The following is a 27,040-nucleotide window of genomic DNA, read 5'->3' as shown; positions in this document are numbered from 1 at the left end:
TATATATATATATACAGGACTAAACGAGGAACCCAAGACACAGGTGGGAATGATAATCAGGGGGTGGGGTTACAAATGACACGGGCGTGGCCAGAGAACACACGGGGAAACCAAAACATGGGCTGTGTTCGAAATAGCCTACTACATACTGGATACTGCATACTGCACTCAGTATATACTGGATACTGCATACTGGTCCTCATAGTAGTATGTAGTACAGTATCCAGTATGAGACAAAAGCAAAACATACTACGGGGTCACGTGAGCATAGCAATGCATGATGGGATGCAGTACACCACGAAGATAGCTCTGGTCGCGTACTGGAATATTTTGCGGAAGTAGTAGGTCATCCGGGTATGTTTCACATACTGGAAAAATAATTTTTATTTGCATACTGCATAGTGGATACTGTTTTGGTAGTAGTATGTAGTAGGCTATTTTGAACACAGTGAACCCCAATCAAAGGCTGATGGACAGGGGGGTGGAGCTAACTGTGACACTTCCTGAAACTGTCCCAATGAAAGCACAATTCATAGTACAGTGGGACAGTGAGAAACATGTTTCACTAGGAGAGTTTTTCATTTCTAACTAACACTGTTTTACAAACTCAACTGTATGAGAGCTGTTTTTCAGTGCTTCTGTGTTTCAGTGTTCTTGTGTTTCACTCTTTTAGTGTTTCTATGTTTCAGTGTTTCTGTTTCAGTGTTTCTGTGTTTTTATTTCAGTGCTTCAGTGTTTCAGTGCTTCTGTGCTTCTGTGCTTCAGTGCTTCTGTGCTTCAGTGTTTCAGTGCTTCTGTGCTTCAGTGCTTCTGTGCTTCAGTGCTTCTGTGCTTCAGTGTTTCAGTGCTTCAGTGTTTCAGTGCTTCAGTGTTTCAGTGCTTCAGTGTTTCAGTGCTTCTGTGCTTCAGTGCTTCAGTGTTTCTGTGCTTCAGTGTTTCTGTGCTTCAGTGTTTTGTGTTTCAGTGTTTGTGTTTCAGTGTTTGTGTTTCAGTGTTTGTGTTTCAGTGTTTGTGTTTCAGTGTTTGTGTTTCAGTGCTTCTGTGTTTCAGTTCATTGAAGCCCGTATTTCATCCTCCCCATCATGCTTAATCAGAATGAAACAGATGAACATCATCCCTTTCACTGAAAGGGTGAGTGATCCCCATTGGCCCACATTTGCATATGTAAATTAGAAGTTTCACAGCAGAACTTAGTAGTTCCAGTGAACTAATAAACAGCTGAAATACTACAGTGACCACAGATGGCCAGAACACAGCAGCTTGGTGAGCCACAACCCTACTCACGTCTGGACTGAGTGGGAGAAAAGACATTCAAAAGGCTGTGGGAGGAATGTCTGTATACACCCGAAATCTGATCCAAGCTCAATAACCTGAACGTTTGGGGGGTTGAATAAAGAGTTTGAGGGCTTGATTGTAAAATTAAAACTTGTTAAAATCTTTACGTTGCTGATGCTCTGGAGAGATATACAGGGGTCAGCTGCCCGACCGGGGACACACCCGGCTGTTAATATGGAGCCTCAAAATGTTATTAAAGCATAACCATGAAGATATGCCATAAATGAAAACATAACTATTAAGATATGCCAGGCCCTTAAGGTAGGTGTGACAGGTTGACATCAAATCTACAGGCTCGTGCTGGTAAAAAACTTTGTCTTTCTGATTGAATTTTTATTCAGACAAACTGATTTTAACTCACTTTACACTATACTGTGCAGTATACACTACACACCATTTGCTATACACTATGAACTATTTAATAATACTCATTATTAATTATTAAATGAGCCAATAACAGCAGGCGTTGGTGCCTTGAACAGTCGAAACAGCTCTTTCCTTTCCCACACACGTTCTGAACTGGTAGATAGACCCATCAGCTCTCATAAGGATCATAATTACTCTTAAAGCTGTCTCCAAAAAAACCTGCAGCTTTAGTAGCAATTACAGCCTGCTACAAATCAGCTCTCCAGTACTAGCCAAGAAACCCCGCCATAGGTCCAGGCCTGGTGCTCTCAGACCCCCCCTTCCCCCGCCCCCCCCCCCTCCCCACGGGCCAGGGATTATGTGTCTGTGCCCAAAGCAGGATTTCCAAACTTATAACTGAAGCTCAAATATCCGACCTCCATGAGTCTCCATCATCCGTAAGCACAACATTCTGGCCACTGGTATTTTTCGTCTCTCCAGGATGAAGACGAGCTAGAGCTAAGTAAGCAGAGGGGAGACGTTTACGGCCTCTCACAGCAAACAACCACACATGGAACAACTTTTCAGCACAAGCAAACACGCCACAGATACAAACTTGTTTGACAGGCTGCTTAGCCCCGTTCAGAATATTCCAGAAACCTCGCCAAAGATGCAAAGATAAATGACATTAAAATTAGCTCTGCACCAACATGGCACTGCACAGGTGCTGGTTCAGCCACAACCGGGCGTCCATTGATGAATCTGGGCAAAATCTTAAAAAAAAGAAAAACGCCACAGCGTTTGAGCCCTGGCACTGGAGAGGCGTGAAGCAGAAACGCTGGAGAGGGACCTACTGTCCACAGACCCTGAGCTGGGCTCAGCTGACTGACTAATGCTTGTTTAACAGTAACATGCTTCAGAAGTTCTAACAACATGAGCATTTTTGGGGGCATGTGGGCAGAAAACTCCTGCTGCTGTCCTGTGGGGTGGGTCTGGGTGACCTCTGACCCCTTTAGGGTAACAACAACAAGAACATCGCCATCTTTCACTGAGGGTCACCAGGGGGCGCCCAGAGCCAATCAGGAGGCAGCAGGCCGCAACTGAGTCACGCTGACATGTCAACACAAAAGGAGTTGGTGTGACATTCTTCACCTCTGTGGGATTTACCAGGAAAGACTAAAAACTAGTTGGGATTAAAGACTAGTTGGGATTAAAGACTAGTTGGGATTAAAGTGTCCTAAAGTGTCCATGATTTACATCAAGGTCTAAATTTAATTAGGAAATCTTGAGAAAACTTTTTGCTGCAGTGAGATGTGCAGGAGGGGGGCGTACAGCACTGGGTCCAGTGTTTCTCAGGAGCCGTGTGGGAGTGTGTGTGGGAGTGTGCATAAGTGTGTGGGAGTGTGTGTGGGAGTGTGTATAAGTGTGTGTGGGAGTGTGTGTGGAAGTGTGCATAAGTGTGTGGGAGTGTGTATAAGTGTGTGTGGGAGTGTGTGTGGGAGTGTGCATAAGTGTGTGGGAGTGTGTGTGGGAGTGTGCATAAGTGTGTGGGAGTGTGTGTGGGAGTGTGCATAAGTGTGTGGGAGTGTGTGTGGGAGTGTGTGTGGGAGTGTGTATAAGTGTGTGGGAGTGTGCATAAGCGTGTGGGAGTGTGCATAAGTGTGTGGGAGTGTGTATAAGTGTGTGGGAGTGTGTATAAGTGTGTGTGGGAGTGTGCATAAGTGTGTGGGAGTGTGTGTGGGAGTGTGCATAAGCATGTGGGAGTGTGTGTGGTAGTGTGCATAAGCGTGTGGGAGTGTGTATAAGTGTGTGGGAGTGTGTGGGAGCGTGCATAAGCGTGTGGGAGTGTATAAGCATGTGGGAGTGTGTATAAGTGTGTGGGAGTGTGTGTGGGAGTGTGTATAAGCGTGTAGGAGTGTGTATAAGTGTGTGGGAGTGTGTATAAGCATGTGGGAGTGTGTATAAGTGTGTGGGAGTGTGTAAAAGCGTGTGGGAGTGTGTATAAGTGTGTGGGAGTGTGTATAAGCGTGTGGGTGTCCACGCCACAGACCTCCTCCGATACCGTGTCAGGCTGAAACTCCTCCGTGCATGGCTTTGTTACAGAGGGACTATTAACCTGAAGCAGAGTGCAACCAGGTCTCTGTGGACTGCAAACCTGCAAACCTTCCACACTCTCGGCGAACAGACCTCCTTCTGTGGGAATGACTCCCCCGACACCAAAGTGCAACACCTGGCAACCTCAGCCGAGAACCCAACCCGCCATAGCCCCCGGCTCTGTACAGATACAAAGTGTGACCCCAGATCAAGCCTCCCTCAAAGGAGAAGCATGGGTGATTATTACGCACCTCACAATTATTTTTGAAAACCATCACCCCCCAACCCCACACCCCCCCACCCACTCACCCACCTCCAACCCCACCCCCCACCCCTCACCCCTGGCAGGCAGAGGTCCCAGCCACCAGCCAGAATGTGAGTAGGTTCTATTTTCACGTACACTTTCTCATTCAAAGCACAGTCGTGTTTTTGTTAATCTCTACTGGCAGTGAGCCAGGGAGAAAATTAGAAAAATACACACAGTACATAAATACCCCAGCGCCACGCCATAGCAGGGGCTTTGGAACACTGGATCGGGATGATGCATCACAGTTGATGTTTGTTTTCCAAAAAATAAAAATAAAATAAAAACGAAAAAGTCAATCCCTACATCCCTTTTCTAAATTGAATCCCTAAATCCGTCCAACAATACTGAGCTTGAAGGGTTTAGGGTGTTGTGAGGCTAAGCCACTTTGACATGGCCACACTGGGTCCCTTCACTAACAGGAAAGGTCTCGATCACGCCGTCTCTGCCCAGCGTCTAACCTCCAACACTGCAGCCTCTGACTGGTCTCCATGTCTACATGTAGCCCTCAAACTGTTTAGCTTCACCACAGCCATAACGTCACAAGCCATTCTGCTTAAAGTCTGTGACCTCTAAATTATTCTTTTCTGTTAATGCCTTGAGTGTCTGTTTTGCAGATGGCAGTAACTGCCTTCTTAATTTCAAAGTACCCAACACATTCTCGGGCATGCTGATCAGTGTTAAATACAGTGAATTTCACTCTGGGATCAATAAATAAATAAATAAATAAAAAATATATATATATATATATATATCGCTTGGAGTGAGATTTGAACCTGGAGGAGGCGGTGAGTGTAAATTGTAGACCTTAGGTTGGCGAACGTAAGTTGTCGGGGGGGGGGGGGGGGGGGGGGGTGGCAAACGTAAAATGGACTGGCGCCAGAGCGAACCAGTAACTCATTGAATCATAGATGTGGATCAGAGGTAAATAAACTGGATTTTTTTTTCCGGCGTGAGATATCGGAAGAGTGGCGTGAGAGCATGTGAAGACGGTCAAATGCGTGTGTCTCACGCTCAATGCGTGAGAGTTGGCAACCCTGCAGCTACTTCTTAAAGGTGTTGTTCGATTAAAGTGATAATTCTGTTAAAGAGACAGTTCAGTCGATGTTATAATGTTTACTAATTAGCACCATGAAAATCGTAGCTATACTGTTTGCTTATTAGCGTGTTAAATATTCTATTAGGCCAATTCAGAATAATACTCAGACAGTAGACCCACAATAAACTGCACTAAACTTAGAGAAAGAAAACATAAGCACACAGAGGTTAATGTTTGACATTGTTTGGGAAAATGAAAGGCAAGAAGTGCAAAAGTATCACTTTTGTGTGTATTTGTGTGTATGTGATTCATGTCTACCTAGCACAGTGATTAACTCAAGTGTTTGATTTGACTCATAAAACTGCATGTCCAAAGAATACATAATTACACCGAACAGCAACAGCTGTGTAAGACTGGACAAAATGAGCAGTGCTGTCTGTGAATATAATTTACCAGGTATATCCAATGTTAGTGTTGTGGGCTAAATGTTACTGTTGCTAGCTAGAAGCTAGAGTTGCTAGCTAGATTCTAGTGTTGTGGGCTAGCTGGGTGTTGTTAGCACAGCCTTCACTTGGATTCTTCCTCCTGCAGTGGTTAGTGATGTATAAGGGCGGTCCCGGTCCCGTGAACAGGGACTGTCCTGAAGGTTCCTCAGGGAACGTGCTGCATAAGAGCACCATGGAAAGCAAAAACAAGACTATTATTAGCTTCTGTTACCACGAAAAAGCAAACTTTTCCAATGCATATCATACTTCATCAGATGGATGATAAATAGCGTAACTTTAATATTTACACATCTACCCATAGAATGAATACATTATGGAAATCAGGGCCTATGTTTAAGCTTGGCGCTTGTTTTGGTCATTTGCCCCTGGTTATTTGCCCCTGGTTATTTGCCCCGTTACCACAGACCCAGCATTTCCTTCCTTGTTGTTGGCCAGTTTTCAACCAGTAGCCCCCACATCCCCTTCTAGACATGGTAGAGCGAGGCCTGGAGGACTCTACGCTGTATCTCCAGAGACGTCTGGGTTTGAGCAGCGTGCCTGGTTGGTTCTGCTGGGCAACGTGATGGGCAGAACCGAACCGGAGAGCTGTGTGATGGCCCGGGAGCTCTGGGGCTCCATACTCTCCCTGTCAACTGTGCAATTTGCATTTGACGACACAAACCACAAACCACAGGACTGGCCGTCCCTTGGAAAGGCTCTAAAACCACACTCTGACTTAGAGAGCCATTCAGGGCCCTAATTACACCCTTGCGTTGGCCAGATCGGTCTGAAGAGCAGCAGTTCAGTCTCTTATGGAAACATCTTGCATTGGCTACGTGAGAGCTCACATTCCACCCGGCCAGGGTCTGCCCCTATCCACGTCTGCCCCCTCTAATTGAAACATTTTGATTTCTGATCTGTTGTATATGACCTTCTAATTTACAGTATAGGGTTTGTCTTCTCCATATTTTCCTTATGAAAGAAAATTGCATGAGCTAAGTATTACAAGTTTCATCAAATCCTTTTTGAAACTACTAATAGTTCATGTAATGGCAGTTTTGTAGTATCAAAATAGATCAAACTGAAGCCATGTAAATCAAAACTTCCCCAGAGGGTGACGCCTCCCTTTGTTGTGGAACTGGGGAAGTCTTGAGTACTGCTTTAAATGATTAACAACACTGTGTCTTCAAAACTACACAACTCAAACGTAAGCTTATCACAGGGGGCTCAGTGTCATCATGGAGATTACAGATGTGTTATTGTTGGTCCTATTGTCAGAAGTCTGTTGAGTCACTCGGTGTTCTGATACAGATGCAGAATTCATTTAGGCACACTGCCATGCTTCAAAAATATTGTAAATCTTTCTATATAATATATATAATATAATAATATGGTTACATATATAATTCATTCACCAGCCACAGTATATAAACATTAAATGACTCAGTATGGGTGTGTCTATTCTAAGAACATCTGTATGTTATTTGTGTGTGTGTGTGTGTGGTTCGTGTCTGCCCATGTCTGTCTAGCACTTACAGTGATTAACTCAAGTGTTTGATTTGACTTGTAAAACTGCATGTCCAAAGAATATATAATTACACACACACAAAACACACACACACATACACACACACACACACACACACACACACACACACACACACACACACAAATACGCACACAAACAAACAACAAAGCATTTAGGACTCATACAAATACAAAACACTGCAGTCTATCCCAGACTTTTGGATAACCTAAGAACAGAACACACTGCCACAGACCTTACAGTCATAGACTATACTGCCATTAACAATACCAACAAGAAGGAATTCAGGACTCCTGTGAAACCTTAAGTTCTCTTTACGATTGATGTCCTTCAAACAGTAACACAGGACTCTTACTCATGAATCTATTATACTGGGAGGTAATTGGATTGCTTTGTACACACCTACAGTGTTCACTGAGTTCTGTACACTTCTAAATCATTCACACTTCTCACCTGACCTTACAGTGAGCACCTGCCACCATAGCAACACGCACACGGATGAAGTACATTCATTCCAGTTTTAAATATTTTGAATGAATGAAGTTACACTCACAGCACCTTTCCCAAGGACACTTTACACACAGCTTTTATATCCAATCAACACACTGGTGAGAATCGGCCAATCACACACAGCGTACTCAACCAGAAACCACACCTTCCTGGGGGACTGAAACAGGGGCAAGAATAGGAGAGAAGACCCAGGACAGAGCACCACCCATCACTGGACATACAGACACAGTTACACTGTGTTACACAGCACATACAGACACAGTTACACTGTGTTACACTGGACATACAGACACAGTTACACTGTGTTACACAGCACATACAGACACAGTTACACTGCGTTACACTGGACATACAGACACAGTTACACTGTGCTACACAGCACATACAGACACAGTTACACTGTGTTACACTAGGAATACAGACACAGTTACACAGCACATACAGACACAGTTACACTGTGTTACACAGCATATACATACACACAGTTACACTGTGTTACACTGGACATACAGACACGTTACGCTGTGTTACACAGCACATACAGACACAGTTACACTGTGTTACACAGCACATACAGACACAGTTACAGTGTTACACAGCGCATACAGACACAGTTACACAGCACATACATAAACACAGTTAGACTGTGTTACATTGGGCATATAGACACAGTTACACTGTGTTACACAGTATATACAGACACAGTTACACTGGTTACAATGTGACACACTGCCCCCCCCCCCCCCCTCACCATACATGGTGATTCTGCCTCACCATACATGAGGTAGTGCTCTGACCTGCGGTACCAAGCCAGTAACCCCCCCAGCAGCTCTGCCGCTCTGCTGATGCTCTGCAGCACAAGTGATGTTCAGGTAGACCACTCATCCGTGCCGATGTGCACCAAGCAGGAGGAGTAGCTGCCTCTAGGGCCACGAGGACCTCCACAAATCTCCACGGTGGGACGGGTGAGGTTACACACACAGCGTCATGTAAAACTTTACAATAGTAAAAGACATCATGTCAAACTTTACAATAGCAAAGGACACTATTAGCTCAGTCTGAAGGACTCGATGAGCACCAGTAATACCTTTTAATGTGGACCTTACACTATATGAAACGTTGACTAGAAAAACGCTTGAAACAGTTCCAATTTGATATTTACGTTTCAGTTTTCTGTTTTAGACGGTGAGTGAGATTGTAGTGACGGCTCACGTGGAGGAGATGACAAACACACGTGTCTGGCCTGCGTGCGCTGAAACGCTGAAGTGATGATGCTAGACTGCTTTGGCCTGAAGAGGAGTAACTGTGTTAATACCAAAGCGCAGTATTAAACTAGTGGAACAACAGTAGGAACCCTCAGCAATGACAGCACACACACCAATATGAATAAGAACACTGTTCTCCACTGAACTTAAAATGTATTAAAAGCTTTTCTGAAGACAACTACCACATTGGAGAGAAGGTCTGTATTCCACTACGTTCCTAGTCCTTTCATTATAGTAATCATTACATAATCATTAATCATATTCGTGAACATGGACGTAATTTTGATTTCAAAAGTGGGGGGGACATGGATTCGTCGCTATTTAAATATTTGGTTTTAACCGTAAAAACTGGGGGGGACCAAAGCCGGCTTTTGAAAAAGTGGGGGGGACATGCCCCCCCCCCCCCCGTCCCCCCCCAAAATTACGTCCGTGTTCGTGAATCAGTAGTACTCCTGACTATTCACTTTTTTATACACTTGTGGTTCATAAAAAAAGAATTTCAAGAGTCTACCTTAGCTACCTTATTTTTATGACGGCGATATTCAGAACAGTAACCTGGAGGTGGTAGACATTTCAAACATTTTCTCCACATCTAATCAAAACAGTTTTTTTTTATTCTGGTCGGTAAGAATTTCATTTTTTTCATGTGAGGAATCCTCATCAAAGCCAGCGTCTGATGAAAGATGTTAACAATGCACAGGGGAAGGTCCAACCTGATCAGAACCAGATGGAAGAACCCGCTGAGATCTACTGGTTCAGTTTCATTAAGGTGTGGTGTGATCTCCCAAGACAGGGGGTGGACAGCCAGCGTAGTCACTGTGTAATGACTCATATTATACTGTAGCTACAGTGGTGTTGGGGACTTTTAATATGTAATATTGTTCACATGTTTAAAGTCACCCATGAACAAAGCTGTAATTAAAGCTGTAATATGGTATATAGGCAGCAGAGCCTGACCAGGCGGTGATGGCCAAGAGCTACCAGCAGGGAGACAGGACCACACGCAGGTGTCCAGGACAGGGATCAACACGAGGAGTCTCCAACACACACAGGCCGACACACACAGTGTTTCTGAGAGACAGACCTACACACACACCATCTCTGAGAGACAGACCTACACACACACCATCTCTGAGAGACAGACCTACACACACACCATCTCTGAAAGACAGACCTACACGCACAGCATCTGTGAGACAGACCGACACGCACAGCGTCTCTGAGAGACAGACCTACACACACAGCTTCTGCGAGACAGACCTACACACACAGCTTCTGCGAGACAGACCTACACGCAGACCTACACGCAGTGTCTCTGAGAGATAGACCTACACGCAGTGTCTCTGAGAGACAGGCCTACACGCAGCGTCTCTGAGAGACAGACCTACACGCAGCGTCTCTGAGAGACAGACCTACACGCAGCGTCTCTGAGAGACAGGTCTACATGCAGCGTCTCTGAGAGACAGGTCTACATGCAGTGTCTGAGAGACAGACCTACACGCAGTGTCTCTGAGAGACAGACCCATGCAGTGTCTGAGAGACAGACCTACACGCAGTGTCTCTGAGAGACAGACCTACACGCAGTGCCTCTGAGAGACAGACCTACACGCAGCGTCTCTGAGAGACAGACCTACACGCAGCGTCTCTGAGAGACAGACATACACGCAGCGTCTCTGAGAGACAGACATACACGCAGTGTCTCTGAGAGACAGACCTACACGCAGTGTCTCTGAGAGACAGGTTGGGAGACTTGCTGATTGGTGTGAGAGGTGAAGGGGTGTCACAGCAGTTTGGCCCATAATCAGACGCTGCTTAATTACCGGGAGGCGTCTCTCTGACACTGATGGGAAAGTCAAACAGATTCCTAAGTGCTTTTCAGACACTCTGCTGGGAGAGCAGATGATGATGATGATGATGAAGGAGGAGGATAAAGGCTGGCCAGGATTTTCCGAGGTCAAGGTCTTTTAAAACGAAGGACGCAGCTGTCTGCCAAAATGCAATCTTAAATTTGATCTCTCCACAGCTTCTGTGCGAGAGGAGCGCCTTCCGTCCGGGGGGAGTGGCTTGTTCCTGTGCTAACTGGCCAATGAAGGCAAAGGTGAAAATGGAAGAATCTAGAAGTCTGCTGGTGGGCAGGTGATGTGTGAGGAGTGTTTCTGTAATCACGGCTGCGGGCGCTGCTGAAGCTCTCAGCGTGACGGAAGTTTCATCAGGTGCCGCTTCTGTGCGTTTATATAACCCAGGATTTGCATTTGATGTTTTTGCCTATGGTGGAACTCCAGGCACCTACAAAATTAGACTGTGAATTACAGTCTGTGAGTCAGTCGACAGGGGAAATGGGTTTTTCTACCGAGTGGCACACAGATGTTACTCAGAAACAGATGATGATAACCTGACTGATTTAGACACGGGAGAGAGTTCAGAAAGGCTAGCATGGGTTTCAATGGGCTTTTAACCTGCAGGCTTCACTGGGATCTTCTATACTGGTTACACTGGAATCTTCTGTATTGGTTGGTTTCTGAGTTGGTCACTGCCAGCTGAATTCTGGGTGTCAATCATTGGCAGTAGCCTTGAGCGTAATGGCTCAGTGCTTCTACTGAGATTCATCTTTTCAAATCCAATTGTATAGCAGCCCTTGCTGTATGCTGAGGAGCCCCACTAATCGAAAACCTAATTAGTCCACCTAAAAGCACGTTCAGTCAGTGCCCGAGTCCTTTACACAGTAAAAGGTTGAGCGTGTGAGGCTGTAGTGACCCACACACACTCCTGACAACACGGAATCACCCAGCGGTAATGGCCAGGGTCTCGCTAGACTGCCTCACACACCACTTTTGGATAATTAGACTGACAGCTATGAATCAGAGCTCAAAAACTCAGCATCTCACTTAGATTTGAACAAAATCACAGTTTCCATACACACACGAAACGTCAGTAAGTGCACAGTCCTGCTGGTGATGACGAGGTCTGTGGAAAATTGATGCTACACATTTTTACACTCTGGAGGAGGATGAGTTCTGGGAGAAGAAGCTATTCACAGCCTGTTAGAGGACAGCCATGTGCATGGGTCCCGTACACGTCCTGCGTCCTGGGTCCCGTACAAGTCCTGCGTCCTGAGGCTGTAGCACATGTGACTGACGCACCCAGAGCCCTGGGACAGACGCAGGATTACATCGCCAACAGCAACGCCGTGAGCAGACAGAGGGGCAGATAGACACATGTAAATGAGGGTCAGGGGTGGGACAGGGTAGAAATGAGCCAAACCTTACAGAGAGCACAAGAAAAGCAGCTCTCTCTCTCTCTCTCTCTCTCTCTCTCACACACACACACACACACACCATGATCTCAAAGACACAGTCAGAACCCAAACACAAACTCACACAGAGCTCCAACACACTCACGTAGCGCTCAAACACACACTCATGTAGCGCTCAAACACACACTCATGTAGCGCTCAAACACACACTACTCTCACTCTCATGACACTCACACGCGTGTTCAAACACATGACAGAGGAGTCATCAGTCACATGCACCCAGGACGCTTCAACTGAGAGGTAGCACAGAGCCCTCACACTTCACCCCCAGAGTGAGAGGTAGCACAGAGCCCTCACACTTCACCCCCAGAGTGAGAGGCAGCTCAGAGCTCTCACACTTCACCCCCAGAGTGAGAGGCAGGTCCGAGCCCTCACACTTCACCCCCAGAGTGAGAGGCAGCTCAGAGCCCTCACACTTCACCCCCAGAGTGAGAGGCAGCTCAGAGCCCTCACACTTCACCCCCAGAGTGAGAGGCAGTTCCCGAGCCCTCACACTTCACCCCCAGAGTGAGAGGCAGCACAGAGCCCTCACACTTCACCCCCAGAGTGAGAGGCAGCACAGAGCCCTCACACTTCACCCCCAGAGTGAGAGGTAGCACAGAGCCCTCACACTTCACCCCCAGAGTGAGAGGTAGCACAGAGCCCTCACACTTCACCCCCAGAGTGAGAGGCAGCACAGAGCCCTCACACTTCACCCCCAGAGTGAGAGGCAGCTCAGAGTCCTCACACTTCACCCCCAGAGTGAGAGGCATCCCAGAGCCCTCACACTTCACCCCCAGAGCTGAATACACATTCTCTCTCAAAACATTTTATTGCCCTTTTAAGCAGTAATGAGTTTTTATAGTGAGGCTATTAAAGCAGGAACCTCATTAGTCTATGCTTGGCTATTCTGTTACATTGTCTCTTTAAACTACATGATTGTCTTCCCAAATGAAAGGTACATAATGGCTGATCAGAAGTGGACATGCATATACACGCAACCACCCACAGACACACGCCCACACACCACCTGTAAGGGCTAGAACTGCAGGACCCCGACAGACGCAGCTCTCCCCACACGGTTAAATCGTAGACCATTGTGTTGCGTTTAAAGGAATGTTGTACATTTTGAAAATGGAAACTATTTCTTTGGCCTCGTTCAGTGTCTGTCAAAATTAAAAAGCATTTTTCCAGTTTCTCTGCTGCTGAATGAATGACTGTAGTTATTTAGCTGTCAGGATATGTTCAGTGAAATTAACTTTTCAAGGTTTCTGCAAAGGTGAACCCACATTACAAGCTTACAACTCACAAATGTGTGAACTTCACATGGCTGTCACAGGTACTCCAATACTGCGGGTGGCGCTAAGAACAATTCACAATTGACATTCATTTCTGCGACAGCTGGAAGATGCATTAACGGCTATGGCTCACAGTGTGTGCAGTTGTTAATTTTGTCCACGATTACATCATGCCGTTCTCCGTCATTCTCTGTGTCCTCGTGTACAACCTCGAGGCCCTTTGAGCAACTCACAGTGGTGACTTTCACTTTTTCCACTTTCTGTTTCTTATGCCTGAGTGACGTTCGCCAGGTACAGATCACAGGGAAACAAGCAACCTGTACTAATGAAAGTGTGTACGAGGACATATACTGTACTAAAGGTGACTATGAGGACTTAGACTGTATTAAAGTTGTCTGTGAGGACACAGACTGTACCAAAAGTGTCTTTGAGACTTGAGCAGCCAGGCTGAATGCTACTAATCCGAGTTTAATTCTTTCCTAAAGCAACAACTGCACTGACAGTGCAAAGACTGAAATCTGATGAAGATGTCTGATTGGTTAGAGTGTGTTACTCTTCCTCCGTGCAGGAGCGAGCCAGCAGAGTTGGTGTTTTCTGCGTTGATCACTGCAGCCAACACTTAAGCCCGGTGGACAACCTGTTCCATCTTCAGAGGAGCAATAAACAGTAATGCTGTAATAAAATAATCATTTCACTTTCTTAATACTACACAGGAAACTGTACTTTTTCATTCTGACTCAAACGTATTTAGATAAGGCAAAAAAAAGCCTTTCATGTCCTTAATGTTGAACGGTCCCTCCCGAGAGCTGCACGGTCTTGAGCCGTCGGAGCCTTTGAGAGGGGACGGCGGAGTAACAGTTGAGAACATCCAGACAGAGCTGAGAACTTTCACACGTCAGCGTGAGTGCGTCAGGAGGAGGTCTGGGCAACCCTGGGGCTGCAAGATTGATAGATGAGAGGAGAGTGAGAGATCAGCCCCAACCCTAACCCACAAACCACGCAAGTGTCCAATTACACGCAGGTCCCCACAAACCACGCAAGTGTCCAATTACACGCAGGTCCCCACAAACCACGCAAGTGTCCAATTACACGCAGGTCCCCACAAACCACGCAAGTGTCCAATTACACGCAGGTCCCCACAAACCACGCAAGTGTCCAATTACACGCAGGTCCCCACAAACCACGCAAGTGTCCAATTACACGCAGGTCCCCACAAACCACACAAATGTCCATTTACATGCAGGTCCCCACAAACCACACAATGTCCATTTACATGCAGGTCCCCACAAAACACACAAATGTCCATTTACACGCAGGTCCCCACAAAACACACAATGTCCATTTACATGCAGGTCCCCACAAAACACACAAATGTCCATTTACACGCAGGTCCCCACAAAACACGCAAATGTCCAATTACACGCAGGTGCCCACAAAATACACAGATGTCTATTTACACGCAGGTCCCCACAAAACACAGAAATGTCCAATTACACACAGGTCCCCTCAAAACAGACAATGTCCATTTACACGCAGGTTCCCACAAAACACACAAATGTCCAATTACACGCAGGTCCCCCCCAAAACACACAAATGTCCAGAAACGGACAAGTTCACAAAAACATATGGCTAGGTATCTTGTTAAGGCCACAATAACATATAAATGAATGAATAAATGCAGGGTGTTTGTCATAAGAATGCTTGAATCTCTGTATTAGTTTTAATGGCAACAACCAGGGCTTCCAAGACTCTGCACTCAGTGAAATTCCTCACAAACACACACCTACCCACCCACACACACACACAAACACACACAAACATGTGCAAGAGAAAATTAACATTACTGATGAATCAGATTACCAGGAAACAAGATTTAAGCCATGTTTCTTTAAATATCATTTGATGTATTTGAGGAACTTTCCTGGAAACATGCCGAAGGCAGACCCAGAGTGACAGAATGTGCTCTTTTCTGCAGGACGTGTCCTTCTGAAACGTGTCAGTTCTGAAACGTGTGCTGTGCTTTTTATAGCAAACACTATCATGCAGATGTCTGTCAACACGCACATCTACACACATCCACACATATCTACATACATCTACGCACATGTACACACATCTACATACATCCACACATATCTACATACATCTTCACACATCTACACACATCCACATACATCTACACACATATCTACATACATCTACACACATATCTACATACATCTACACACATCCACACATATCTACACACATCTACACACATCCACAAATATCTACACACATCCACACATATCTACACACATCCACACATATCTACACACATCCACACATATCTACACACATCCACACACATCTACACACATCCACACACATCCACACACATCTACACACATCCACACATATCTACACACATCCACACATATCTACACACATCCACACATATCTACAGATCTACACACATCCACACACATCTACACACATCTACATACATCCACACACATCCACAGATCTACACACATCCACACACATCCACACACATCTACAGATCTACACACATCCACACACATCTACACACATCCACAGATCTACACACATCCACACACATCTACACACATCCACACACATCTACACACATCCACACACATCTACACACATCCACAGATCTACACACATCTACACACATCCACAGATCTACACACATCAACAGATTTACACACATCTACACACATCCACAGATCTACACATACCTACGCACATCTACGCTGAACCTCAATGCTCACTGTACAGTGTTGCGTGTGTGTGTGTGTGTGTGTGAGAGAGAGAGAGAGAGAGAGAGAGAGAGAGAGAGAGAGAGAGAGAGCAAGAAAGCATTTTATCTATAAATCTATTATCTTACATAGGAAAAAACTAAAGGCAGAAGTGTTGAAGTGTTAAAATAATCATAGTTGTAGTTCAGCTCACAAAATAATTCAGCTCACAGAAATCTGTAGTAGGAAGACTATTCCTGTTCTAGACAGAAGAAGTGTTTCTGTTCTAGACAGCAGAAGCGTTTCTGTTCTAGACAGGAGAAGCGTTTCTGTTCTAGACAGGAGAAGCGTTTCTGTTCTAGACAGGAGAAGCGTTTCTGTTCCAGACAGCAGAAGCGTTTCTGTTCCAGACAGGAGAAGCGTTTCTGTTCTAGACAGGAGAAGCGTTCCTGTTCTAGACAGGAGAAGCGTTTCTGTTCTAGACAGCAGAAGCGTTTCTGTTCTAGACAGGAGAAGCGTTCCTGTTCTAGACAGGAGAAGCGTTCCTGTTCTAGACAGCAGAAGCGTTTCTTTTTCTAGACAGGAGAAGCGTTTCTGTTCTAGACAGCAGACGCGTTCTTGTTCAGGGGCAGCTCATTGGTTGAGCACTGATGTCTCTGGAGTTCTGTGTCCCACAGAGCAGCTACCAGTCCAGCAACCCTCTGTACTTTGGCCTACAGAGCGCGAGGGTCAGGACCATCATTGCTGTTGTCCACACACACATACTTCTCCACAGGACACTGCAGGACAGATCCCCTCCAAAAGTGCTTAACTCTGACAATACATCTTTGTGAACTACTGTTCACTAATTCAGGGAGCCATTGTTAATAATCACCCACAGATACTGTCAGGTTTTGGTTCGCACCTTAGCTTGGGTAGGTTGGGTATTTCTAATGCGGATTCACTTCAGTTTTACTATGTACTTTAGATACTGTAAGTCATAACCTGAGTGTCATGTGTAGGTTCAGTTTATTTAAAGAAAGACATTGAACAGTCCAAAGTCAAATTCGGGAATGACTAGCTACTAGTTAACAGGCCCGTCAACAGAACAAACATCTCTGAACATCAGAGAACATCAACAAAACCTCAGATAGAAATGTCATTAAGCTACTGTAGGAGGATGTTAGCCAAGAGTCAAACCACCATACTAAACTAGCACACACTCATCTAATATACACTCATACACACCCAACATATATACACACACATACTAGGGCTGTTGCGATAACCGCAGTATAGCAATACCGCGCTATTGACGAGAAAATCGCAACGTACGGGAATTAACCGCAACAACCGCAATATTTGTGTTTTTTCCCATGCGAAAGTGCCTGTGCAAGAGTTAAAGTCATTTTCCCATCAACCCCCTGTTATCATCCGGTGCGGCTGATCAACAATCCGTCTCCTTTTTTCAAAGATGGAAACTACGGCAGATGCTCTGGTCAAAAAACAAAACGCGACTTCGCCGGTTTGGGAGCATTTCGGGTTCAAGTCAAATCCACGCAGATCCACTCGCCTGGTGGCGCGTCAATGAGGCTAGATTTCCTCTGCTCTCCAAACTCGCCCGCAAGTACATGTGCATTTGTGCAACAAGCACACCATCAGAGCGAGTTTTTAGTACTGCCGGGAATATTGTTAGCCCTTTCCGCTCCTCACTGAAACCACATAAGGTGAATATGTTGGTTTTCTTAGCGTGCAACAGGGACGTGACAACTCAGGTTTAAGCTGAGACGTTATTCTTCTGGTTAAGGAAAGATTTCGTTTTATTGATTTATTTATAAAATTCTCTTTTTGTGTTTAAAATCTCGTTTTAAATATTTACCCTACACTTTTAAGAAAGCGAAAGAGCATGGGTTCTTACTGCATCTCATTTGACTTCTGTGTTCTCTATTTGACAATAAACACATATTTAACTGCTCTTAAAACTGTGTCTTCTTTGCAATTTAAAAACAATAAGAACCCCTTTACAATAAAAACAATAAAACAATTATATAGCTCTAAAATTAAGATTTTAGACGACAAATTACGCATATCGCGTCATACCGCATATCGCGGTGTTGAGCCACCATAAATAACCGCAGGGGAAATTCTTTCACCGCGACAGCCCTAACACATACACATACAACACACACACAACCAAAAGGTACACTAAACTGGTAAACCTGTGACTGGTACACATTCGTACTCAACAAGGACACACTCAATAAACTGGTAATTATTAAACTGGTCCACACTAAACTGGGAAACAGTAAACTGGACAGGATTTGCTTTTCTGAGTACAGTCCTCTTAATTGACCAGCCTTATGCCAAGTTAATCAAAATACTTTAAAACAGCCACCACCGATATGATTTACCACACTCTGAACCCAACCCATGACCAGAAGACCAGCCAGTGAGCGACATTGTTGTTTTGTGAACCTCATCGTGCATTCTGACAAGGATATCCATGACTTAAGCACACGTGATACGTGTGTTGATTGCATCTGTCTCTGAATGCTTCACTCCTGATTGGGGGATGTCAGTGAATCACACTTAAACAAGGGACTGGTGTGTGTGTGTGTGTGTGTGTGTGTGTGTGTGTGTGTGTGTGTGTGTGTATATGTGTGATAGTGTGTGTGTGTGTGTATGTGATTATGTGTGTGTGAGGGTGTGTGTGTGTGAGTATGTGTGTGTGTGTGGAGAGAGAGAGAGAGTGTGTATGTGATTATGTGTGTGTGTGTGTGTGTGTGAGTGTGTATATGTTTGTTAGTGTGTGTATGTGAGAGAGAGAGTGTGTATGTGATTATGTGTGTGAGAGTGTGTGTGTGTGTATATGTGTGTTAGTGTGTGAGTATGTGTGTGTGTGTGTGAGAGAGAGAGAGTGTGTATGTGATTATGTGTGTGTGAGGGTGTGTGTATGTGAGAGAGAGAGTGTGTGTATGTGATTATGTGTGTGTGAGGGTGTGTGTGTGTGTGTGTGAGTATGTGTGTGTATATGTGTGTTAGTGTGTGAGAGAGAGGGTGTGTGTGTGTGTGTGTGTGTTAGTGTGTGTGTGTGAGAGAGTGTGTGTGTATGTGATTATGTGTGTGTGAGGGTGTGTGTGTGAGTATGTGTGTGTGTGTGAGAGAGAGAGAGAGAGAGAGAGAGAGAGAGAGAGAGTGAGTGGGTGTGTGTGTATATATACACTTCCTTGGTTGAAATGGTGAGACAGGGCTCCTATTTTCAGGGCTTCACGAATCCTATATTTCTCAGATCCACTGTCACTCATTTTTCCTGCCAACACTGTTGTTCACTCTTGGCTAAAAGGTCAGAGTGACGCGCACCAGCAATCCTGCCTGCTCACTCACGTCTGAGCTGCCATTGTGTGCCTAGCGGTTTCCTGCTGGATGCTGGAGACGTAATGCGATTAGAGCCACGTGGGGCGGTACGCAGCACTAACCATCCGCCATGTCACAGCTGACTTGTTGGTTTTAATAGTTCCGCAAGGTTATAGCACAAAGCCTGATTTATGAAAAAAAGAGAGAAAGACTGATTGCAATTATGACAATTTGTTTCTAGAAAAAGACATTCAGATGGAAGGGCCAATCAGCAGACACTCCTGCTGACGGTCAGAGTGCTGTCATGGTAACTGCATTAAGAGTACATGTTGGCGAGGCGGGACGTCTACATGTCGTATATTGCAGTCGCCATGGAAGCTTGTGGAGGGAAGGGCACATCAGGGCGGAGAGTGGGTGGAAAGTGGGCGTGGCCATGGAAGACTAGGGGAGGGGCCTGGGACCACTGGCTTTCACTGTTTGATTGATTTCAGGACAAATATTTTTCTGAGAACACGCTGGCTTTCTATTGTGGTAAACAGCATGTTATGTGAAAGATGTAACAAGGATTATGGTGAAATAATCAGGCTGCTTTGGTAAATAAGAATTATCGCCTGGTTAAATTAAATGTTAAATGTCCACCTCACGTGACCTCACGTGACCTCCCACCCAGATGCTACAGACAGATGTGCTACTGCCCCTTATAGATTCACTCTAACTTCTAAATGAAGGTGTGGTGAGGGTGAGTATGGTGAAGGTGAGTATGGTGAAGGTGAGTATGGTGAAGGTGAGGTGTGAAGGTGAGTATGGTGAAGGTGAGGTGTGGTGATGGTGAGTATGGTGAAGGTCAGTATGGTGAAGGTGAGTATGGTGAAGGTGAGGTATGGTGAAGGTGAGTATAGTGTTGGTCAGTATGGTGAAGGTGAGTATGGTGAAGTATGGTGAAGGTGAGTATGGTGAAGGTGGTTATGATGAAGGTGAGTATGGTGAAGGTGAGTATGATGAACGTGGTTATAATGAAGGTGAGGTATGGTGAAGGTGAGTATGATGAACGTGGTTATGATGAACGTGGTTATGATGAAGGTGAGTATGGTGAAGGTGAGTATGATGAACGTGGTTATGATGAAGGTGAGTATGGTGAAGGCGAGTATGGTGAAGGTGAGTATGGTGAAGGTGAGTATGATGAACGTGGTTATGATGAAGGTGAGTATGGTGAAGGTGAGTATGATGAACGTGGTTATGATGAAGGTGAGTATGGTGAAGGTGAGTTATGGTGAAGGTGAGTATGGTGAAGGTGAGTATGATGAACGTGGTTATGATGAAGGTGAGTATGGTGAAGGTGAGTATGATGAACGTGGTTATGATGAAGGTGAGTTATGGTGAAGGTGAGGTATGGTGAAGGTGAGGTATGGTGAAGGTGAGTATGGTGAAGGTGAGGTATGATGAAGGTGAGTATGGTGAAGGTGAGTATGGTGAAGGTGAGTATGATGAACATGGTTATGATGAAGGTGAGTATGGTGAAGGTGAGTATGATGAACGTGGTTATAATGAAGGTGAGTATGGTGAAGGTGAGTATGATGAACGTGGTTATGATGAAGGTGAGTATTATCACAGGACTTCACAGCTTTAGTCTCCTAATTTCTCTACTGACAGCAGAACATACAGCTGCTCCACAGACAAAACAAGTATAATAACTTGAAACGAACAAGTATATATGTACATATATTCTTATATAGTAAGTATAGTGTATAGTATGTAGATATAGTATGTAGATATAGTATGTAGATATAGTATGACTGTGTTAAATGGAGATTTTTTACCATGTATATTTAGTCCCAGTTTTAGTGGCTTTGAATTTACAGCTATGATTTGACATTTTACATTTGGATCAAAAGTGACCCAACAGAACACGTCCAGGAAGAGCCACACCGCCAGCGTGTCTGGGCCCAGTTCCAGGGTGCGGTGACGAAGGAACGGAGGCTGACTGGAACAAGCTTACACCAGCAGGTCTCCAGCAGGTCCCCAGCAGGTCCCCAGCAGGTCCCCAGCAGGTCCCCAGCAGGTCTCTAGTCTCCGTTATAGTGGAGGTCGTAGAACGCAGCAGTGTGGTATTTTGCTTTTTCTTCACACTTCATGACAATGACCGAAACCTGACAAACGGAAACGTCCAGGCCGGTCCAGTCGGGTCCAGGCAGGTCCAGACGGGTCCAGGCCGGTCCAGACGGGTCCAGGCCGGTCCAGGTGGGTCCAACACATCTGTGCTGCAATGCTGCTCTTACAGCTCTGGATGTCTAATTCTACATTTGCATTTAAAGAGGCTGTTTTATTTTTCCAATAAATAAATAATAAAATCCATTCCAATACTAACCCCTTTCCTGACTAAAAATGCTGTTACATTTGATCTAGATTTTACACTCCGGTTCACACTAGCAGTTTTGAGTTCAAGCACATATATGTATTAATTTCCTGTCACGTTTCTGTGAGTGTCAAAGCCCCATCAGCTTGTGGTCATGATCTTCTGGGAGCTCGTGAGATCACGTCCAGTGATGTGGGGAACCCAGACGCACCCAGACGCCCACACACCTGTTCCACACACACACCACGCCTGCCTACGTCACCATCACAACTCCCTCCTCCCAGTTGGCACGGCGACACTGGCACTGGGCAACATCATCGCCACAACGTCCAGTCCAGCAAAGAGAAAGATCTCAGCACGGACTGTGTGAAGAATTACACAGAGGACAAAAGTATTGTTTTCTGTGTGTGTGTGTGTGTGTGTCCGAGAGAGAGAGAGAGAGAGAGAGAAAGAGAGAGAGAAGGGGAGCCACACCACTGATGTAAAGCTGCATAAATATGATACAAAGAAAGATGAGTTCTGTTGGGGGTGTGGCATAGGGGAACAGAGGCCGACGCCCCCACATCCCCATACATAAACCTCCTGTACCTGTAAGGGCAGTGGGACGTGACACACACATCTAATTGTTAGATTGTACTAATTTTCTCTAAATTTGGTGAGATTAACAGAACGCAACAGACAAACGATAGCATAACCTTGTGCATAACTGGTGACCAACCAATCAGAGTGCCATCTTAGATAACGTACCAATAGCCCAGTGGCCAATCAGATCACCGTCAGTGTGGATTACTCTCACTGAAGAGTAGCTGTGTGCATCACTCTCTCTGCAGCTCTAACTGACTAACAAGCAAATGAGCTGTTGTGTCTTACACACACACACACACACACACACACACACACACACACACACACACACACACACACAATCCCCTGTGCAGACAAAAAGATGCATGCAGTTCATTACAGAAGCAGCAGCCGAGTCATGTTGGAAACGTTTGCATGTCAAGGCTCCTGAGAAGCTACTACCACCACATAAACACTACGCTTCGCTCCCCCAATGCATGCTGGGAAGTAACATGTGATTACACAGTCATTCATGGCAGCCGCATCTTAAAATCCATTCTTCACCGGGGGGAAGAAAGCTCCCTGCTAGAAGCAGCAAGTAGGATAAAAATGCAGGTAGCGGCTCACGTGAGCTCAACCAGCATGCGTGTAGTGGCTCACGTGGGCTGGAGCAGAACGCAGGTATCAATCAGCTGCGCTGAAAGCCACACGGAGGACCCGCCACAGTACCGCATGCTTGAGAGAACACGGTTGGCCCGGCAGGCCTTCAGCACACGTCCACACGTCAGCCATCAGGGGCGGAGCTGAGCCCTGAGTCAGGACTGCCCAAATCAATACTCCAGGGGTTATGCACTCTAGCTTGTGGTATCTGTGAGCACAGATCTGCACGTTTCGCACGTTCACAACACGTGCCATAGCACGTCGCACCCTTCAGCACACGCGGTTTGCCTCGTAGTTTGTGTCATTGCTCTTCAGTGAGGAAGAGGCTGGACCAGAGAACAGAGTTACGCAGCACACAGACTCAGACTGGGACCAAGGGCAGGCCGGGGACGGCAGGTATGGGAAGACCTGGTGTACATTATCTGAATCATCTGAGATTATGCTCAGTTTGCTCAGTGGTAAATAAATACAGCCACTGTGAGTGAACCATTAAAACAAATGTGTGATTTAAATAAAATATACTGCAGTTCAATACGGTGTTTTAGTCTGTGCATTTTACCAAGGTTTAAGTCAACTGCATTAGTTGACCTGAGACCTGTTCACCATTTTCAACAGAATGTCACATAGCAGAGTTACACTGATGATATTACAGTGGGATTTCATCTGTTCACAGTCGAATACTAGAACCGCACGAGGAGATCAGAGACTCACTCTCGCGAGCTTCAAAATGAAGGCTTGATGCTTGATCTAAGTGCTGCAATACTTACACCTCATACACGTTTGAGGAGCTTTGATGATCTACATCTACTCGACTGCTACTGAAATTACAGGATACAGGAAACAACAGACGGACGCCTTAAAGCCATCGCTTGAACAAAACCTTCATTTTCTTATTTATTTGTTTTCCCTGTGTTATTCATATCTGCACGTCCCACATCCCCGCCAAGCTTTCGTGATTTAACTGACTATCAGGCCGTGACCCTAAACCTAACCCTAACCCTCTGCACGTGGACATGTAAGCACTTCTCAGATCACATGTTCCCGCGAGAGGGGCGCAGTGATTTCTGAATGACCTGTTGAATTTCAAAATACCCAACAACAAAAACAAGTTGAGCTTAAATTTAATTATAGCGATGGATTGAGGATGTCACGATTTTAATGATTAACGTCCGTGCAAAAAAAATAAAAACCGGTCAGGGCCGGACGTTGTGCGTCCTGTGGTCAGCGACAGGTACACAGGTGCGCTCGTACAGGTGATCCCTCCTGATCACCGTTAAAGCGCGTGATCGTTCGGCCAAACTGCACGTGCAGCAGAGACGACCGACAATGTAGTCTCAGCAGTGTCACGTGGCACCTTCATTCTTCAGCTTTCTTAAACTACATCTGCATGATGTCCACCAATAGTGGGTTTTTTTGCTCTAAATAAATATCTGCCGTATAGAAGTTCATTAATCGTTAAGTTTATCGAATGACATACTCGTAGGCAGTATTAACCCATCAATAACTCCGGTAAACGGCTGTGGTTTTACCCCGAGACCTTCTCTCCCCAGAGACCAACCATCCCGGAGGAGTGACCCAGCAGCGTCGGTTCTGTCTCGGTTGTGCCACGACATAACGGGATATGTGGCCAAGTTGATCACTGTAAGAGGAGTGTTGGAGATGAAGATCACAGCCTTGGTGCTACTGAATGAGCCGGGAGTACCCGTCCAGCCCAGGCGGGCGTCAGGAGTGGAAAATCCCACATCACGCTAAATGATGTGTTAGATCAAGCGTTACAGTTACACACGGACTTATAGACTGGGTTATAACGCACCACACGCGTGCATGCACAACAGAACCAATCAGCGACCAAAGTTATAAACCAGTATGAACTTACCAGCCCGTATAATAAAGTTAAGACGAGCACGATCCGCACGCTGCGGACCATCACGGTGGAGCCCATCCCGACGCGGACCGTCCGGAACCAGCGCTCGGTTAAGGAAGAAACTTCACACAAACTGGTGGTTGATCAAACTGGGTTTCACCGAGGTTCAGATGTGCTCACGCATCGCCACGGACCTCGTCACGCTCCGTCTGCCTGGCCGTGACATGGTCGCTGGTGTAAAACCATAAATAGTGAATAAAGTCTCCGAGCGTCTCGCTGTCACACCGCGCGCTCCCTCCACAGTGCGCACGCTCGCACGCTCGCTCGCTCGCTCGCGCTTTATTTCTTTGCCCCCTATCCGCTTTTTTTCTGAAATTACATCCACATGTCAGAACTATTTACGTTCCTCTGCTTCTGCGGTAGGAAGTTCAAATGATTCTTTGTGGAGTAGAAACCAGGGCTTTATTTTTAGGTCTTTTAAATTTCCCCTCAGACCAACGTAAAAAACTCGACATCTTAAAGCATCTTAAACCCTCTCGCTTTACCCCACAATCTCCTCTTTCAAGGCAGATCAGACGACACGGTGGCAGCTCACTCTGCACACATGGCAGCGGTGCGCAACTGTGGACCTTAACACCAGGAAAACCTTCCTGTCAAACCTCTTCAAACCCTACAGCATCTAAACAGCATTAGGACACACTCTAATCCGAAATGCCATAAATGCATTTAAATACCAACAACAACCAAACTACAGTAATATGTAACAATCCATTTCGGGAAAACTAATTCAAATGAACATACATCACGATTTTAGCGCGAATGACTTTCATATTGGCAACTTGCCAAATAAATCGGAAGCGTCACCTTGTGCTGTCCCTGAATGATGGATGGACATAGCACCACCTACCACCACCTATAACTACCACAATCTCCAACTACCACCACCTCCAACTACCACCATCTACAACTACCACAAACTCCAACTACCACAAACTCCAACTACCACAACTACCACAACCTCCAACTACCACCACCTACAACTACCACAACTACCACAACCTCCAACTACCACCACCTACAACTACCACAAACTCCAACTACCACAACTACCAAATACCACCACCTCCAACTACCACAACCTCCAACTACCACCACCTACAACTACCACAACTACCACAACCTCCAACTACCACAACCTCCAACTACCACCACCTACAACTACCACAACTACTACAACCTCCAAATACCACCATCTACAACTACCACCATCTACAACTACCACAAACTCCAACTACCACAACTTCCAAATACCACCACCTACAACTACCACAACCTTCAACTACAACCACCTACAACTACAACCTCCAAATACCACCACCTACAACTACCACAACCTCCAACTACAACCACCTATAACTACCACAACCTACAACTACCACAACTACTACAACCTCCAACTACCACCATCTACAACTACCACAACTACCACCACCTACAACTACCCCCACATATAACTACCACAACCACCACCACCACAACCTACAACTACCACAACTACCACAGCCTACAACTACAACAACTACCACAACCACAACCTACAACCATCACAACCTACAACTACCACAACTACCACAACCTACAACCTCCCTGCGCTTCTCCACGGACGCAGACGTGGAAATCCGACGACCAGCTCTGCAATTTCAAACAAACTTGACCAAGCTCAAGTGTAATGTTTATAAACCTGCGCTTACAGTAGAACCAAACCGCGCAAAGTCACTGTCGCTACAAGAAAACATCAACGCATTGTGTCGTTTCAAAGTAATTCTGAGAGTTTGAAGGACTCCTTATTTTCAAAAGCGCTGAGCTGCGTGCGCGTCTCCAGGTGGCGCGCGGAGGGAGGCGAGCACTGCTGAGAAGCGTGAGACATTTTCATTGGCTCGGAGTGTCTTGCGTTTGATTAAACCACGACCCAAAACGGCACGTCTGTCCGCCCCTTTCGCACAAGCCGC

The 27,040-nt window shown here is 45.7% G+C and overlaps 1 protein-coding gene across 1 annotated transcript in view; it reads right to left on the bottom strand.

Annotated features, from left to right (window-relative positions):
• Positions 1–25,324, bottom strand: part of pth1r (parathyroid hormone 1 receptor) — a 63,481-nt gene extending 38,157 nt beyond the window's left edge. The window contains exon 1 of the mRNA XM_076972989.1: positions 25,044–25,324. Within this exon, the coding sequence (XP_076829104.1) occupies positions 25,044–25,109 (66 nt within the window). The 5' untranslated portion in view covers positions 25,110–25,324. The remainder of the gene's footprint in view (positions 1–25,043) is intronic.
• Positions 25,325–27,040: the final 1,716 nt, after the last annotated feature.

Source organism: Brachyhypopomus gauderio, chromosome 14 (genome assembly GCF_052324685.1).
Source record: "Brachyhypopomus gauderio isolate BG-103 chromosome 14, BGAUD_0.2, whole genome shotgun sequence".
Classification (NCBI taxonomy): Eukaryota; Metazoa; Chordata; class Actinopteri; order Gymnotiformes; family Hypopomidae; genus Brachyhypopomus; species Brachyhypopomus gauderio.
This window is presented reverse-complemented; position numbering and strand designations above follow the sequence as displayed.